Genomic DNA, 16823 nt, shown 5'->3' with positions numbered 1-16823 from the left:
GCCCGGGGCGGGGGGGCCGGACGGGACGGTGACGGTCCCCGGCGCGGCGGGCCCGGCGCGGCCGCTGGCGGAGCATGAGGGAGCCATGAGCCCGCTGCGGGGGTGGCTGCTGGCCGCGCTGCTCTCGCTCGCCCCGCGGGCAGGTAGGTCCGGACCCGCTCCCGCTCCCGCTCCGCCATCGCCCCGGTACCGGCTCCGGTACCGGCCGCGCATCGCTCCCGCCGCGCTCCCGGCCCCGCATCGCCCCGCTCCGCTCCCGGCCCCGCCGCCGCCGCTGCGGCTTTTTCGCTGCATCGACACATTTTTCCGCAGCGCCGCCCCGCAGAGCCCCGGGAGGGGCCGGGCCCGCGATCCCCCCGCACCTGCTCCGGCCCCGCAGCCCCGGCCCCGCACCTGCCCCGGCCCCGCACCTGCCCCGCAGCCCCGCGTTCCCCCCCGGCCCCGGCCCCGCGCCCTCCACCGCGCTGTCCCCGCAGCGGCCCCCGCCGCGCTCCCTCTCCGGAGGTGGCCGCATCGCAGCCCCCCGTGTCCCCTCCGGGATGTGTCCCCATCTCGCATCCCCCGTTCCCTGCATGCCCCATAGATGTCCTCGGAGCAGCCCTCCACGTCCCCTTGGGATGTGTCCCCATAGCGGCCACGCACCGTGTCCCCTGGCTGTCACCTCCAAAGGTGTCCCTGCACCATTCCTGCTGTCCCCTCCTTGTCCTCTCTAGGGGGATGTCCCCATACCAGTCTTCCATCTCCCACTCGGTGGGCCCATCCCGGCCCTCTCTGTCCCCTGGGTGTCCCCTCTGAGATGTGTCCTCATTCCAGCCCCCTCTTTTCCCTGCATGCTCTCTCTAGGATATGCTGATCCCACCCCAACCTTTCCTCCAGGTGTGCTGGCATTTCTGAGCCCCCTCTCCCCTGCATGCCCCCTTCCGGAATGCATCATTTTATCAGCCACCCATGTCCCCTGTGTGTCCCCTTCAGGACATGCCACTGTATCTGAGACCTCCTGAGCTTCCCCACCCCGCTGTGTTCCCCTCCTGGTCACCCCCATGCCCTGGGCACCCCTCCCAGCCCGTGCTGCCTGGCTGTCCCCTCCTGGGCACACCTGGATGTTCCCCAGCTGTGCACCCTGGGACAATCCCTGTACCCATCCTCCATGTTCCCTGGCCATCCCATCCAGGACACGAGTGTCCCCTTCTTGGGCCACCTCCTGAGCACCTTCACCAACTCTGTCCCCTCATGCTCCCACCCCTGCGTGTTCCCATCTCCCTGTCCCTCCTCATCCCCTTGTCCCCAGGCCGCTGTGTCTCTGTCCCTCGTCCTCCCCAGGTCCATGTCCCCCAGCCCTCCCAGGGTGGCCGTGACCCTGTCCCTGTCCCCTGTCCCGCAGGTCCTGCCTTGCAGGCCGGAGCGCTGCCGCGGAGGCTCCCGCGGGCCGCATGGCAGGAAGGGCGGGTGCTCTCCCAAATCACCCACCCCAGCAGGCTGGTGGGGCAGAGCTCGGGAGGAGAAGTCCCAAAGCATCAGCTGGACACCAGGGTCAGGCATGAGCCCGGAGAAGGAGGAGGAGGAGGAGGAGGAGGAGGACCCGTAAGTGAACGAGAGCCCCCAACCCGCTCCCTTTTCAGGGTCCCTGGCAGGAGGTGGCACCTCCAGGTCCCCAGGCAGCGCCGTCGCTGGCCCAGCCACACCCCAGCGTGTACCAGCACCCCGAACCGGAGCCCTGATCCCCCCAGGGACCATCGCGCTGCCGTGCTCCCCGTGGGGACACGGACTTGTGCCGCAAAATCCCATTAAATCTGGGAACGGGCGGCGCGCGGGTGTTGGGAGAGACGAAGCCAGGAACAGACTCGTGGGTCCGGCAAGGACGGGCTCAGGCCCCCAGATCCCAGCCGGTGCCGCTCCCCAGCGCAGCCCAGGCTCGGGCAGTGCCCCCCACCCATCCCCGCGTTTCGGGATTTGTTTCGGGGAGCAGCACACGCGCCCCATCCGGCCCGGGGGAGTTGCGGCGCTGGCAGCCGCGGAGGCCGGCGCCTATCGATCCCCGTGCGCGCCGGAGAAAGGCGAGAGGAGGAGCTGCTCTGGCCGCAGAGGTGATTTACACCGGGCTGGAGTGAAACCTCCGGGAAGCGCCGGCAGCCGCCGCGCTGGCGAGGGGCCAGGGCCGTGTTAACCCGGGGTGTCCCGGCGGGAGGAGCTCGGGGCTGGCTCCGGTGTCGGAGCCCTCTCCGGCAGTGCTGCCGGGATGCGAACGGGGCCCGGGACATCCCTTCCCTGTGATGACAGACAGCTCCTCGTCCCGAGCTGCGCCGGCTTCCCAGCAAGGGCACGGGGCACGCCGCGATGAGTTTGGCTTTTCTGCCGTTTCCCCGGTGCGCGCCGAGTTTGCCGGGCGTGAGGCCGCGCCGCAGCGCTCGGCTCCCGCTGCCGGCGGCAGGAATCGGGAATTAGGAATTGGGAATTAGGTCAGGAGCGGCGGCGCCGCAGGGCGGGAGGAGCGGTGGCTCCGCTGCCGCGGCCGGGCTGGGCCCAGAGCAGGGGGGACCCTCCGGAATCCCCAACACGGCAACCGGGACGCAGGTGCCACCCCAGGGCTCCAGGGGTGATGGGTTTAAACAAAAAAAAAACAAAAAAAAAAAAAAAAACAAAAAAAAAAAAAAAAAAAAAAAAAAAAAGGTTTTATTTATGCTGAATTTTTCGGTTAAAAAAAAAAAAAAGCATCTTCACAGGCTGCGTATTTGGGTTGGGGTTTTAATGATTATTTGAGTTATGAATTTTTTTGGGGGTTGACTGCTCTGCCCCCTGCAGGGGCTGCACCTGGCACAGGTGAGCTTCATGGTGCGTGCCTTCGGCTCAGCCTTCACCCTCGATCTCCGGCTGAACCAGTGAGTGACCCGGGGCTCCTGGCAGGGGAGCCGGCACCAACCAGGGAACCAGGGGGCTGCTGCTGCCCCCCGGGCGGAGGGGAGGAGCTGGGGGTGCCCGGGGATGGGGGAGCTGTGCTGAGCCATCCCAGCAGTGCGGGTGGAGCAGAGGGGACAGGGAGCCCAAACCGGGGGGTCCCGTTCTGGGGTGGTACCTTGTATGTGGGTGGTGGGTGGTCTCCCACACCGGGGTGGTGCCCTGCACGTGGATCGCTGCTGTCGTCTCCTTCTTCCTCCTCTTCCTCCTCTCCTTCCTCCCCACCCCACGGCCTCTTACCCCCCACCCTCTCCCGGCAGCCACCTCCTCGCCTCCCACTACGTGGAGCGGCACCTCGGCGCGGGCAGCAACGGCAGCCACAGCACGGTAAGATGTGTGCCAGGCCGTGCCAAACCGTGCCGTGCCAAACCACGCTGTGCTGTGCTGTGCCAAACTACACCATGCTGTGTAAAATGTGCTGTGCCAGTGCAGGGGTTGTGGTGGCCAGTTCATAAATCCCACAAAAGCCCAGGAATGGTCCCCAGCAGCTCATTATCCCCCCACCCACCCCTGAGTGCCCCTGGGTGCCCCTGGGTGCCCAGCCCTGCCTGGCAGGGTGCTGACAGGGTTCTGGGGGATGCTCCTCGAGCAGGGCATCCTGAGGGTGCCTGGCACCGAACCCCAGAGCCCTGAGCCCGGTGTGGGGCAGGGCGGCACCCCCGAGGCTCAGCGCCTTCCCCGCTCCGCAGGGCGCAGGGGAGCACTGCTACTACCAGGGCCGGATCCGGGGGCAGCCCCGCTCCTTCGCCGCCCTCTCCAGCTGCCAGGGCCTGCGGTGAGTATCCCCCGGGCCGGCAGGGGGGCCGGGGGCTGCACCCCTCTGCACCCCGACACGGCCGCCTCTGTTTGCAGCGGGGTCTTCTCGGACGGCCGAGCCACGTACCTGATCGAGCCCCAGGAGGGCGCCGAGCGCGGGCAGGTGAGCGCTGCCACCGCCCCAAGGTGGCTCTGCCTGTGGCCTGGGGACAGCCATGGGGACACGGGGACATGGCAGTCCTCCTGTCGCACGCATGGCCGTGACACGCCTCTCCCCGCGGCAGGGTCTTCGACCGCACATCGTGCAGCGCATCCCCAGCTGCCCCCGACTGGGTGAGCGTCCTCACAAAGCTGTCCCCCCTGGCGGCCACCTCGGTGGCCCTGTGTCCTGCTGTGCCACCAGCTCTGTCCCTTCCCTTCAGGCTGCCTCTTCCCTGCGCTGAGCCAGCGTGTCCCGGCTGGGATTCCAAAGCTGCGGCGGCGGCGGCAGGTCAGTGGGGACAGCGGGGTGCACAGGGGACAGAGGACACGGGCAGGGGACCGTGGTTGATCTGTGCTCGGTGGCTGAGGGTACAGCCAGACGCCTCCACCACGTCCAAGAAAAGGACCAGCTAGCGTGGCAGAGCTCGGAAATGCAAAAGGCTTAAGTCCTTTAACTCAGAGTTCAAACCCTCTCCCTAGCTTAACTCAAATCATCTCCCATGACTAACTACCCTCTCTTAACCAACCTCATCACAGCCCTCTCCTGTGCCCTCCCAATGTTAATTGCAGTAGCCTTCCTCACGCTCCTCCGTGGGTGTTTGCAGAGTGCTGTTCCTGCCGGGAACACTGATGGGGCCGCATCCCAACCTCCCCGTGGCTCTGTCCGCTCCCTGCATCCCAAACATCCCCGGAGGGCTCGGGAGCTCCATCCCAGCTCAGCCGCGGGTTCCCCCTGCAGGTCCGCCGAGCCCAGCACACGGTGCACAGCGAGACCAAGTACATCGAGCTGGCCGTGGTGAACGACCATGAGCTGGTGAGCGGGGGCGTTCCGGGGCTGGCGGGGGCGGTGAGGGGTCGGCCTGGCCCCCGTCCCAACCCCACCTGGCCCTGCTGTGCCCCCAGTTCTTGCAGCTCCGCAGGTCCGTAGTTCTCACCAGCAACTTCGCCAAGTCTGTGGTCAACCTGGCTGACATGGTGAGGGGGGACTCAGGGAGGAATTTGTCCCTGGGGGGGTTGTCCCTGGGAGGATAATCCCCGGCATCTGAAGGATTTGTCCCTTGGGGGCTTCATTACCCTTCATTCCCAAGGGATTTATCCCCAGTGGGCAATTCCTGGGTTTATCCCCACCCTGGTGGGTTTGTCCCTGCTGGGGTTATCCCTGAGGGGACTGTTCCCAGCAGCTGGTGGATCTATTCCCAGGGAGTTTGTCCTTAATTCCTGCTGGTTTATCCCGGGGTTTGGTCCTCAGCACCTGCTGCGTTGGTCCCTTGAGATTTTGACCACAGGGAATTTGTCCCGCTGTTGTTTTTCCTTTGGCACCTGCTGAGTTTGTCCCTGGAGAATTGTCCCTGGTGACGGATGTGCGTGCCCAGCTCCTGGAGTTGTCCACACGGGTTTGTCCCCAGGAGTGCTGGGTTTGTCCCTGGGAGGGGTGGCGTCCCCCGCACCGTCCCTTTGTCCCCGCAGATCTACAAGGAGCAGCTCAACACCCGCATCGTGCTGGTGGCCATGGAAACGTGGGCGGCCGAGGACCGGATCCGGGTGGGACAAGACTCCCTGGAGATCCTGAACGAGTTTGTGAAGTACCGGCGGGAGGGGCTGGCAGAGCACAGCGACGCCGTCCACCTCTTCTCGTGAGCGCTGCGCCCACGCGTCCCCCCCGGGGCCGGGGACAGCGTCCCCCGTCCCCACCATCCTCTTCCTCGCAGGGGTCGGACGTTTCTGAGCAGCCGCAGCGGCACCGCCTTTGTCGGGGGCATCTGCTCCGCTGCCCGCGCCTGCGGCGTCAACGAGGTGGGTGCGGTGGGACCCCCCCGAGGGGCGCTGGGGACAGGGACGGGGGTGCCCGAGGTGACACCGCGTCCCTCCCGAGCAGTACGGCAACGTGGCTTCCATGGCGGTGACACTGGCACAGACCCTGGGGCAGAACGTGGGCATGATGTGGAACAAGCACCGCACGGCCGCAGGTACCGCGGGGACAGTGGCGACAATGGGGACACGCCGCGGTGCCACCGGGCTGGCAGCGGGACATTGTGCAGCCTCAGCCCTCTCCTCTCCTCGCAGGGGACTGTCGCTGTCCGGACCCGTGGCTGGGCTGTATCATGGAGGACACAGGGTGGGTGCCCGGTCGGGGTGGCGCTGCCACATCCCTGCCACATCCGTGCCACATCTGTCGCATCCCTGCCACATCCTCTGCCACATCCCTGCCACATCTCTGCCACATCTCTGCCACATCCCAGCCACATCCGTGCCACATCCGTGCCACATCCTCTGCCACATCTGCCACATCCGTGCCACATCCGTGCCACATCCCTGCCACATCCGTGCCACATCCCTGCCACATCCCTGCCACATCCCTGCCACATCTCTGCCACATCCCAGCCACATCTCTGCCACATCCCAGCCACATCCGTGCCACATCCGTGCCACATCCTCTGCCACATCTGCCACATCCGTGCCACATCCGTGCCACATCCCTGCCACATCCGTGCCACATCCCTGCCACATCCCTGCCACATCCCTGCCACATCTCTGCCACATCCCAGCCACATCCGTGCCACATCCGTGCCACATCCTCGCCACATCCTTGTCACATCCCCTGCCACATCCCTGCCACACCTCGTGTCACCGCTGCCGAGCTCCTGCCCGGGTTGTTGTGTCCGGCAGTGCCCCCGGGCAGGGTGTGGCGGTGTGACAGTGACAGTGACAGTGACAATGAAGTGACAATGACCCCACCCCTCAGGTATTACCTCCCGCGGAAGTTCTCCCGCTGCAGCATCGATGAGTACAACCAGTTCCTGCAGGACGGCGGCGGCAGCTGCCTCTTCAACAAACCCCTGAAGGTAAAGCGGCCCTCCCGGCCCCTCTGGGGGTCACAGCGGGGACCGATGCTCTGGGGGCGCCTCCCGGGGTCCCTCGAGGTGTCCCCAGCCCCGGCTGAACTGGCGGAGCGGGGGAGCCTCGTGCCTGGCAGCAGTTTGGGGGTGCTGCCATTCCCGGGGATGTGATGCCCTTTTGGGGGGCTCACGGCAGGGGATGGCTCGGGGTCCCCAGCAGCTCCCGTGTGTGTGTGTGTGTGTCCTGTCCTGTCCCCCCTCGGTGCCGGCAGCTCCTGGATCCCCCGGAGTGCGGCAATGGCTTCGTGGAGGCGGGCGAGGAGTGCGACTGCGGCTCGCTGGCGGTGAGCAGGGCCAGGGGCTGCTCCCCCCGCCCGGGGGGGCTGCAGGGCTGCCCAGGGGCTGATTCCAGCCGCTGTCCCGGCAGGAGTGCGCGAGGAGCGGCGGAAACTGCTGCAAGAAATGCACCCTGACCCACGACGCCATGTGCAGCGATGGGCTCTGCTGCAAGGGCTGCAAGGTGAGGACATGGGGGCACCCGGGGGGCTCGGGGGGGGCAGGATCCGGATGTGGATCCGCTGGGGTCTGTCCCCTTCCTGCTGAGTGGGGTTTGTGCCCCGGGCAGTACGAGCCACGTGGAGTGTCCTGCCGGGAGGCTGTGAACGAGTGTGACATCCCTGAGACCTGCACCGGGGACTCCAGCCAGGTCAGTGGGGCCAGGGGACACTGTGGGACACGTTGTGAGGCCTTGTGGCATCACCCAACCTCTTCTCCATGTCCCCACAGTGTCCCCCCAACCTCCACAAGCTGGATGGGTACTTCTGTGAGAACGAGCAGGTGAGTTCAGCCCAGGGCTGGGCTGGGCACATCCCCACAGGCTCCTTGTGCATGTTAAAAGTGCATTTGGGACTGTCCAAGGCTTGGGGCAGCCTGGCCTGGTGGGAGCTGTCCCTGCCATGGCAGGGGATGGAACTGGATGGGCTTAAGGTCCCTTCCAACCCAAACCAGTTTGTGACTTTTTTGTCAGCAATTGCAGCCACAGCTGAGCCATGCACGCACGCCTGGGTGTGGGTTTGGGGGTTTTGGGGGTCCTGAGCCCCTGGGTGTGGGTTTGGGGGTCCTGCTGTCCCCTGGCTGTGCACACACGTGGCTTTTGATCCCTACACCACATGAGCTGGGGCAGTGCTCCTGGGACCAGGCATGGGGGGATGTGTGTGGGGGCTCATTGTCCCTGCAGGGCACGTGGGTGAGCCCCTCTGCAGCCTCGACACCTCTCCCCAGTCCCCTGACCCCTGTCCAGCCCCTGATCCTCCTCCAGGACCCCTGACTGCTGTCCTGTCCCCTGAGCCCCTTCCAGGATCCCTGACTGCTCTCCAACCCCTGAGCCCTCTCCAGCCCCTGAACTTCCCCCAGCCCTGACCCCTCTCTAGCCCCTGAACCTCCTCCAGACCCCCGATCCCTCTCCAGCCCCTGAGTCCCCTCCAGGACCCCTGTCCCCTGTCCAGCCCCTAAACCTCCCACAGCCCTGACTGCTCTTCTGTCCCCCGAATCTCCCCCACCCTGACCCTGTCCCCTCCCCGCAGGGCCGATGCTACGGCGGGCGCTGCAAGACCCGGGACCGTCAGTGCAACGCGCTCTGGGGCCGCAGTGAGTGCGGGCGGGGCCGGGAGGGGACGCGGGGGTGACGAGCGGGTGACACTCGCTCCTCTCTGCCAGGCTCGGCCGAGCGCTTCTGCTACGAGAAGCTGAACGTGGAGGGGACGGAGCGGGGGAACTGCGGCCGCGAGGGGCTGGGCTGGCTGCAGTGCAACAAGCAGTGAGTGTCCCCTGTCCCCTCACACCGCCCCTCCCGCTGCCACCTGCCCGCCCTGGTTATTGGAATACAATCCCAATATTGCTGGATGGAACGTGCCTGGGCTTGGCTGGCCCTTGCTGCTTGGCCAAGGGCAGCAGCTGTGGTGGTTTCACCTCAGAGACACCTTTGGCTGGCTGGATGCTGCAGCCGGCACTTGGGACAAGTCCAGGCCTGCAGGAGCTCAGGTTTACCTCTGGAGGAAAGGCTTTAGGCCATGGGGAAGGAAAAGGGAGATGGTTCTGCTGGAGGGTTTTGATCCAGAGCTTTATTCCTGGCACACAGGCCTCTGAATCCAGCAACAGCTCCAACAGAACGGCCAAACCGTGTGGTTGCTGTGTCTTTTAACCCAGGGAGAGGGGGAGGGAAGGGGTAGGGATCCCACCAACCAGGTAAAGGAGGGGAAGTCTCAGGGGACAAATGACACCTGGACGGCCCAATGTCCCCAGGGCTGAGAGGCATCTTTTGAACTCTGCCAATCACACGATGCCCTTGCTGCCATACTGAGACTGATGGACAGCTCTCAGCAGGAGGCAATGGGAGGGGAAGGGAGAGGGTATTGGCACACCTGGGAGAAGAGCTGGGATAGCTGAAACAGGCAATTACATCACACTGCAACACCTGGTGACACCACGCTGTCCCCCTTGAAGGGACGTCCTCTGCGGCTTCCTCCTGTGCGCCAACATCTCGGGCTCGCCGCGGCTGGGGGAGCTCAGCGGGGAGATCGCCACCACCACCTTCTACCACCAGAACCGCTACGTGGACTGCAGGTACCGGCAGCGCTGGCACCGGCACCGGCCGCGGCTCCTCGGGGCGCCGGTGTCACCCGGTGTCACCCGGTGTCACCCGGGGGCTGTCCTGCCACAGGGGCGGCCACGTGCAGCTGGTGGATGGCTCGGACCTGAGCTACGTGGAGGACGGGACGCCCTGCGGGCCCGGAATGCTCTGTCTCGACCGCAAATGCCTTCCAGCCACCGCCTTTAACTTCAGCTCCTGCCCCGGCAGCTGGGACGGGAAGATCTGCTTCGATCACGGGGTGAGGGGCGCGCTGGGGACAGGGGACACCCTGGGGGTGGCACAGTCCGTCCTTACGAATGGGATTCGTGATGGTTCGTGGAGCGATGTCAGGGTGCAAAAAACCGACACGGCACAAGGGGGTTTGCAGTGATAATCAAAACAAATGCACCTTGATTGAATGACCAGAGCAAAATGCGATAGAGGGATTAAGGGAGAGAAAAAGATAGAGAAGAAGAGAGAAAAAAGGGGGGGGGGGATATAGCTACCAAACATAGCAATATCCCCACACTCATGTGGGGATAGTTTTTCTGAGTCAGGGTTTATTTGGGCGAGTGAAAAGTTTAGTGCAGTCAGGAGGATACTTAGGGTTAGTATGAATAAGGTTATGTTTATTATTCTTCTCTGGATTTAAACCAGATTCTAAGGATTGGAAGTCAATTGTAATTAATATACTAGAAGAGTAAGATCCTCATCAGTAGATAGAAATGTAGAGGAACAGACCTTTGGTCCAGTCCAGTCAAGGATCCACCTGTTATGTCAGGGAGATCTCAAAATCTCTCACTAACTCAGAGGTTTTTATTATGATAACTCTATTGCAAATTGCTGTGGGTGGAGGGGGGAAACAGATACAATAAGGAATAGATGTAACAGGTAGTCCATGCTCTCAGCAGTAAACCAGAGCCATTGTGTTCTTGGTCCAGCGGTCACAACCTGCAGGCAAACATCTCGCTCTGGTCAGCTTGCCTCCCCCACACACCTGCCCCGGGCTGGGGGTTTCAGTCCCAGTCCTTGGAAGGAGCAGAGGGGCCTTTTCACATGGGGGTTTCATGTCTCAGTCCTTGATGGAGAGGCTCCTCACATCTCAGTCTGTCTGTCACGGTGGTTGTAAAACAGGCGAGGGTCTTCTGTGGGGGGACCACCCAGAACTCAGGAGAATCCAGCCAGGCCGAGAGGTGGGACAGCTCCCAAGGCTGTTGTTGAAAAAAGGGCACAGTGCCCCCTTCTTTGGGCTCATACAGCAAACAACACCTGTGAAAACAATAACTTAGCAATGCTCTCAGGTCTCTGGGCCTTGCTGGCATGTGACTTTGTCCTTCAGAGCCAGAGATTTTAGACAGGGGGTTTTCTCTTCAGTGATCCCCAAATGAGGCAGATGAGGGAACATTCGGACAGACTCTGACAGGGGGTGGCACTGTCCTGTCACAGGTTTGCAGCAACGAGGGGAAGTGCATCTGCCGGGCGGAGTGGACGGGCAAGGACTGCAGCGTCTACGACCCCATCCCGGAGCCGAAGCCCACGGGGGAGACGGAGCGATACAAGGGTCCGTGTGCCCGCGGGGACAAGGCTCCCTGCTGTCCCCAGGCCACACAGGCTGTCCCGCTTTGTCCCCAGCCAGAGTGTCCCCCACCCGCCCTGGTGCCGCAGCTCAGCCGGGCAGGGCTGCGTTTGTCCCCTCTCCCAGGTGCCCACAGCTCTGGGCCATGCCTGGGGCCGTGTCCCCGTGTCCCCGCATCCTGTCCCCACTGAGGTGGGTCCCTGTGCTGGGTTTGCCTCCCTCCTGGGTCCCCACAGCGCTGGGGCTGTGTCCTGGTGTCCCCATGTCCCCTCCCCACTGACGTGTTCCCTGTGGCTGGGTTTGTCCCTTTCCCGACTCCCCAGGGCTATGTCCCCATGTCCCCATGTCCCCATGTCCCCTTGCCACTGACGTGTGACCCTGTCCCCTCCTCCCTGTCCCGTCTGTCACAGGTCCCAGTGGCACCAATATCATTATCGGCTCCATCGCGGGGGCCGTGCTGGTGGCTGCCATCGTCCTAGGGGGGACAGGCTGGGGATTTAAGTAAGCAGCCACCGCATGGCTCGTCCCCTCTGCTGCTGCTGTCACCGGCCACGTCCCCTCCGCACAGCGTCACCGCCGGGACACTGCCAGTCCCCCCGCGGTGTGGCCTCGGCTCCCCTGGCCCTGCCTGGTCCCCTGGCCCTGCCTGGTCCCTTGTCCCATCCCCTGCCTGCCCCCAGCCCTGCCTGCCCTGCCTGCATGTGCCATCGGGGTGTCACTGTCACCCCGAGCCCGTGGCTGTGTCCCCAAGCATGGGGTGCTGGGTCGGGGCCCCCCCTGGGACACTGCTGCTGCCTGTGGGGGGACCGGGGACACCGGGGTGGGGACACAGCGGGGACACGGGGGTGGTGGCACTAACGCTGCTCTCCTCTCCCCCTGCCACCCCCCCAAGGAACATCCGCCGAGGAAGGTACGACCCGGCGCAGCAGGGAGTGTAACCGTGTCCCCCCCATCGTCCCGTCACCGTCCCTGTCACCGTCACCGTCACCGTCCGGCAGCCCGACGGCGTGGGAGCCTGTCTGTCCGTGTGCTGTGTGTCCGGCCGTGCTGTCTCCATCTCTGTGCCCCCTCGGCTGAAGGGGAGCAGCCCCCAGGGGAGGGGGCCTGACAGCTTCCCCCCCCCCCCCCCCCCCCCGGTGCTGGCTCATTTCAGCTCAGTGTCCCCCCGTGTGTCCCTCCCGTGTCACAGCCCCCCACTAAACGCTCCCCACTTCTGTGTTTCAGGTCCGGGGGGGCCTGAGCGGGGCCGCTCTGCCCCACCCCCCCAGCGCCTCATTAACACCAATTAAACGGGGCGGCGCTGCCGAGGCTCCGGCCGAGGAGGAGAGCGCGGGGGGGGCACCCGGGAGCGCCCCCCGGCCCCCCCAGCACGGCCACGAATGTACGGGGACCCCCCGGCCCCCCCGGCAGGCGGCACGGGAGCCATGAATGTACCCGCGGGGCCAGGGGACCCCCGGCCACATCCCCACATCCCCCTGCCCTCCAGCAGCATCTTCCAGCTGGGCCCTGGCACCCCAAAAGGCAGGGCAGTGTCCCCAGGACAAGGCCAGTGTCCCCAGGATGGGGCCAGTGCCCCAGCACCTGGCCAGTGTCCCCAGGACAATGCCAGTGTCCCCAGGATGAGGCCAGCATCCCCAGAATGGGGCCAGTGCCCCCAGGACAATGCCAGTGTCCCCAGGACAATGCCAGTGTCCCCAGGATGAGGCCAGCATCCCCAGAATGGGGCCAGTGTCCCCAGGACAATGCCAGTGTCCCCAGGACGAGGCCAGTGTCCCCAGGATGAGGCCAGCATCCCCAGAATGGGGCCAGTGCCCCCAGGACAATGCCAGTGTCCCCAGGACAATGCCAGTGTCCCCAGGATGGGGCCAGCATCCCCAGAATGGGGCCAGTGCCCCCAGGACAATGCCAGTGCCCCCAGGACAATGCCAGTGTCCCCAGGATGGGGCCAGTGCTCCCAGGACCTGGCCAGTGCCCCCAGGACAATGCCAGTGTCCCCAGGACAATGCCAGTGTCCCCAGGATGAGGCCAGCATCCCCAGAATGGGGCCAGTGTCCCCAGTACCAGACCAGTGCCCATCCCCAGTTCAGGGCCTGGAGTTGTGCCCCCCCTGCCCAGTGCCCAGGCTGGGTCCCACAGGGTCCTGCACCCCAAATGTGCCTCCCCACCCCCCAAAGCAGTTCAGTACCCCCACGTGGGGTTTGCCCCCTCAGATTGTCCCCCCATCCCCCAAGCCATGGGACTCTGAAGTCCCCAGTGGTGGGACAGGCACCCAGGGGTGTCCCCCAAGGCTTCCCCCACTTCCCCAGCTCAGGCAGGTGAAACCCAAACTGGTGGCACTGGGGTTGGGGAGGACAGAAGGGTACAGGTGAGCCCTGGCCTGGGGACACGGGGCAGCTTGCTGGGTGGCACTTGTCACCCCAGCCCCAGGACAGGCTGGTGGCACCCCAGGCTGGCTGTCCCTCACCCCCTTGGCAGGTCAGGGGGAGGCATCACACCCCCCATGGCACGTGGCACTTGTCACCCTGCATGGGGTGGCTCTGCAGGGCCACCCAAAGCACAGCACCACGGAGCACTGGGGGCCACACTGGTCCCTGTAACCACTGGTGACACTCAGCATGGAGGGGACATCCCCGGTGACACTTGGTGACACAACCCAGTGTGTGTGGGGACGCTCCTGGGGACACCCAGCACGGGGACAATGGGGGACGATACCCACTGTCCACAGCAGTGTGGGGTGTCCCCTCTGTGTCCCCTCCCTGCCCACCACCAGGTCCCTTTGCCATGGAGAGTGACCAAAGGTGTCCCCAAGCCCAACCATGGCCGTGTGGTGGCACCCAGGCTGGTGTGACACCCACTGGACACCCACGGGTGCTGTGGCTGTGGTGGCACCCCAGGGGACAGGGTGGGAGGTGACAGCCGGACAGGGGGGGGCTGGACATCCCCAGGCTGGGATCTTGTCTGGGCTGGGCCACCTGGGGGCCTGGGACCACGGTGGGCATCAGGGTCTGGGATCAACCCCCATCTCTATCACTGTCACCAGAGTGTCCCCACAGCTGCCACAGCCACAGCGCCGGGGCGCTCCCTGCGGCGAGGGGACACCCCCGGTTCAGAGCAAGAAGCCACCGTTGTCACTGGGTTTGGGGACATAAATATATATATATATATATAAATATAAATACTGGGATTTTTCTTAATGATTTTAACGCTCTCAGGGTGGCGGGGGAAGGGCGGGGGGGGCACCCGGTGCTTCCAGAGCCAAGAGAGCGAAGCCCCCCCGGCCCCCGCTGCTGCCACGGGCCCGGCCCGGCCCCGGCGCCGCCGCCACCCCCGCACCGCCCGCTCCGTCCCCGGCCCTGAGCCCCGCTTTGCACGCGCTGGGAGCCGCCACCGGAGCCGCCGGAGCCGCTCGGCCCTGGCTCCGGCCTCGGCCAACTCCTGCAATGTCGCAGAATTTATTTACAATAAAGATTTGGAAAAGGATGGGGCTGTGCTGCTCACCCGAGTGGGGAGGGGGGGACGCGGCCAGGGGGGCGGGAGGGTGCCCGGATTTCATCCGTGAGGATGCTGCGGCCCTTGGGTCCCTCCAGCTCATCCCAGTGATGTCCCCAATGTCCCACATTCCAGCCTGGCCTGTCCCCCACCATTGCCACGCTGAGTCAGGAGCATGGAGCGTGTTAACTCGACTTAGCCATAGCAAATGTAGTGTTGGTAAATCCTGTGCCAGCCCCCGCGGTCATACAGGAACCCAAATTAACTTTATAGCGGCCTAAAGAGTGGTCACAGGTTATCCAAGTATCCTCCCGGCATGGAGAAGATGGCACATGGTGAGTGTCACCCAGCTCCCTCCTTCCCGCCTGGCTGGGGACCCTGTCCCACCGTGGGGACACGTGGCTGCTCCTCGTCCCAGCACAGGGATGCTCAGAACCTGTGCAAGGACACGGATCCATCTGTCCCAGCACAGGGACACTGCCACCCCTGTCCCAGCACGGGGACACGGGTCCATCTGTCCCAGCACAGGGATGCTCAGAACCTGTGCAAAGACACAGCTCCATCAGTCCAACCATGGGGACACCGCTGCACCTGTCCCAGCACGGGGACACTGCCACCCCAGTCCCAGCCCAGAGACATTTCTCCAGCCCTGTCCCACCATGGGGACTCTGCAACTCCTGTCCCAGCATGGGGACACTGTTCCATCTGTCCCAGCATGGGGACACTGCTCCATCCCTGTCCCACCATGGGGACACAGCTCCATCCCTGTCCCACCATGGGGACACTTCTGCATCCCTGTCCCACTATGGGGACACTGCTCCATCCCTGTCCCAGCTCGGGGACACGGCTCCATCCCAGGAACAGCACCGTCAGCTGAGCGAGCACCCTGCAGGTCCTGGCAGGAGGGGATTTGGGACAGGTCCCGGCAGGAGGGGATTTGGGACAGGTCCCCAGCCCCCAGAGGGACCCGCGGGGACGGAGCACGGCAGCAGCCCGGGGCAGCGCGGTCACCGGCACGGCCAGGCTCGGGCACACCGGGCTCATCTCTGGGAACACAGGGCTGATCTCTCCCCTCACACCGGGCTGATCTCCGAGCACACCGGGCTGATCTCTCCCCTCACACCGGGCTGATCTCTCCCCTCACACCGGGCTGATCTCTGAGCACACCGGGCTGATCTCTCCCCTCACACCGGGCTGATCTCTCCCCTCACACCGGGCTGATCTCCGAGCACACCGGGCTGATCTCTCCCCTCACACCGGGCTGATCTCTCCCCTCACACCGGGCTGATCTCTCCCGTCACACCGGGCTGATCTCTGAGCACACCGGGCTGATCTCTCCCGTCACACCGGGCTGATCTCTCCCCGTCACTCCGCTCTCCTCGCACTCCGACCAGGAGAGGGCTCTCCCAGCACGGCCCAGGGACGCGCAGGAGCCGCTCCAGGTCCCCAGGACGCTGCAGGGACACGCGTGTCCCCGCGGTGCCATCCCCGCACATCCCTGCTCGGGGTCCTGCGCTGGTCAGAGGGCACCACACGAGCGTCTCTGCCCGCCGGGCACAAGGGGCAGCATTCAGGACAATTCCTGCTGTGCCACCTCCCCCGGAGCCCGCAGAGTGGGGCTGGCGGTGCCCCTCTCCCTGCGGGTCCCTCGGTGTCCCCGGTGGTGGCAGGAGAACGCACCGGGCCCAGCTCCTGGCGGGGATGAGCTGAGCTCCAGGGCTGCTGGGGGTTCCGAGCATCTCGAGGTGCTGGGGGTGCCCGAGCGCCTTGTGGTGCTTCTGGGCGTGCCCGAGCATCTCTGGGTGCTGCTCCCTCCGGAGGACACCCAGCCCCGGGCAGGGGCCTCTCTCTGGCTCCTGCCCACCTTATTAAAGCCATCACCCTGAGCCTCTTCCTCTGCCCCCGTGGCAGGACAGGGCAAGGTGTCACCCTCTGGTGACAGTGACCAGGGGGTGAGGGGGGTCCGCACCAGGACCTGCTGACCCCTGTGTCCCCCTGTGTCCCCCTGTGTCCCCCCTATTCCCCCCTGGGGGGGCTGCAGGGGCAGCTCTGCCCCCCAGGAGGGGTTTGGTGCAGTTTTGCTCCATCCACAGCAGAGCTGTGCCACAGCACTGAGTTATTTTGGGCTGGTGTCGAGATACCAGCGCGATGAGTGAGTCAGAAACGTTCCAGATGCACTGGCTGCTTCTGAATCTTGAGTTATTCAAAATCTTTGGGGTCAGGAGGGCAAAAAACAAGGAATTCAAGTGGGCCCAGCTGAGGCTGCTGCCCTGCAGGGTCACACAACACCCACAGCTCTTGATCAGGGCAGGGCTCCTCTGCCAGGGGCTGGGACACAAGGACACCACAACGTGTTGGATGTGCCTGGCAGAAGGGAGATGGT

The 16823-nt window shown here is 64.8% G+C and overlaps 1 protein-coding gene across 4 annotated transcripts; it reads left to right on the top strand.

Annotated features, from left to right (window-relative positions):
- Positions 1-14431, top strand: ADAM11 (ADAM metallopeptidase domain 11). Of its 4 annotated transcripts, XR_008508860.1 has the most exons (29): positions 1-143; positions 844-876; positions 1382-1581; positions 2800-2876; positions 3213-3279; positions 3642-3727; positions 3805-3871; positions 3993-4041; positions 4131-4198; positions 4649-4723; positions 4813-4884; positions 5377-5543; positions 5619-5703; positions 5786-5876; positions 5974-6025; positions 6653-6752; positions 7019-7090; positions 7174-7266; positions 7372-7452; positions 7533-7583; positions 8330-8393; positions 8463-8562; positions 9249-9368; positions 9466-9634; positions 10822-10936; positions 11362-11452; positions 11844-11861; positions 12176-13819; positions 14020-14431. XR_008508860.1 is itself a non-coding variant. In XM_054517444.1 (28 exons), the coding sequence occupies exons 1-28, from the start codon at positions 86-88 to the stop codon at positions 12189-12191; spliced, it is 2337 nt and encodes a 778-aa protein (XP_054373419.1). In that variant the 5' UTR covers positions 1-85; the 3' UTR covers positions 12192-14431. The 4 variants fall into 4 exon arrangements, 3 of the variants coding, with proteins under 3 accessions (XP_054373419.1, XP_054373418.1, XP_036254611.1); XM_054517444.1 differs by having other exon boundaries at positions 12176-14431; XM_054517443.1 differs by lacking the exons at positions 12176-13819; positions 14020-14431 and having other exon boundaries at positions 11844-12169.
- The last annotated feature ends 2392 nt before the right edge of the window (positions 14432-16823 follow it).

This window comes from Molothrus ater, chromosome 27, assembly GCF_012460135.2.
Source record: "Molothrus ater isolate BHLD 08-10-18 breed brown headed cowbird chromosome 27, BPBGC_Mater_1.1, whole genome shotgun sequence".
In the NCBI taxonomy this organism is placed as follows: domain Eukaryota; kingdom Metazoa; phylum Chordata; class Aves; order Passeriformes; family Icteridae; genus Molothrus; species Molothrus ater.
The sequence above is the reverse complement of the archived record's forward strand: the minus strand, read 5'-3'. Positions and strand labels throughout refer to the sequence as shown.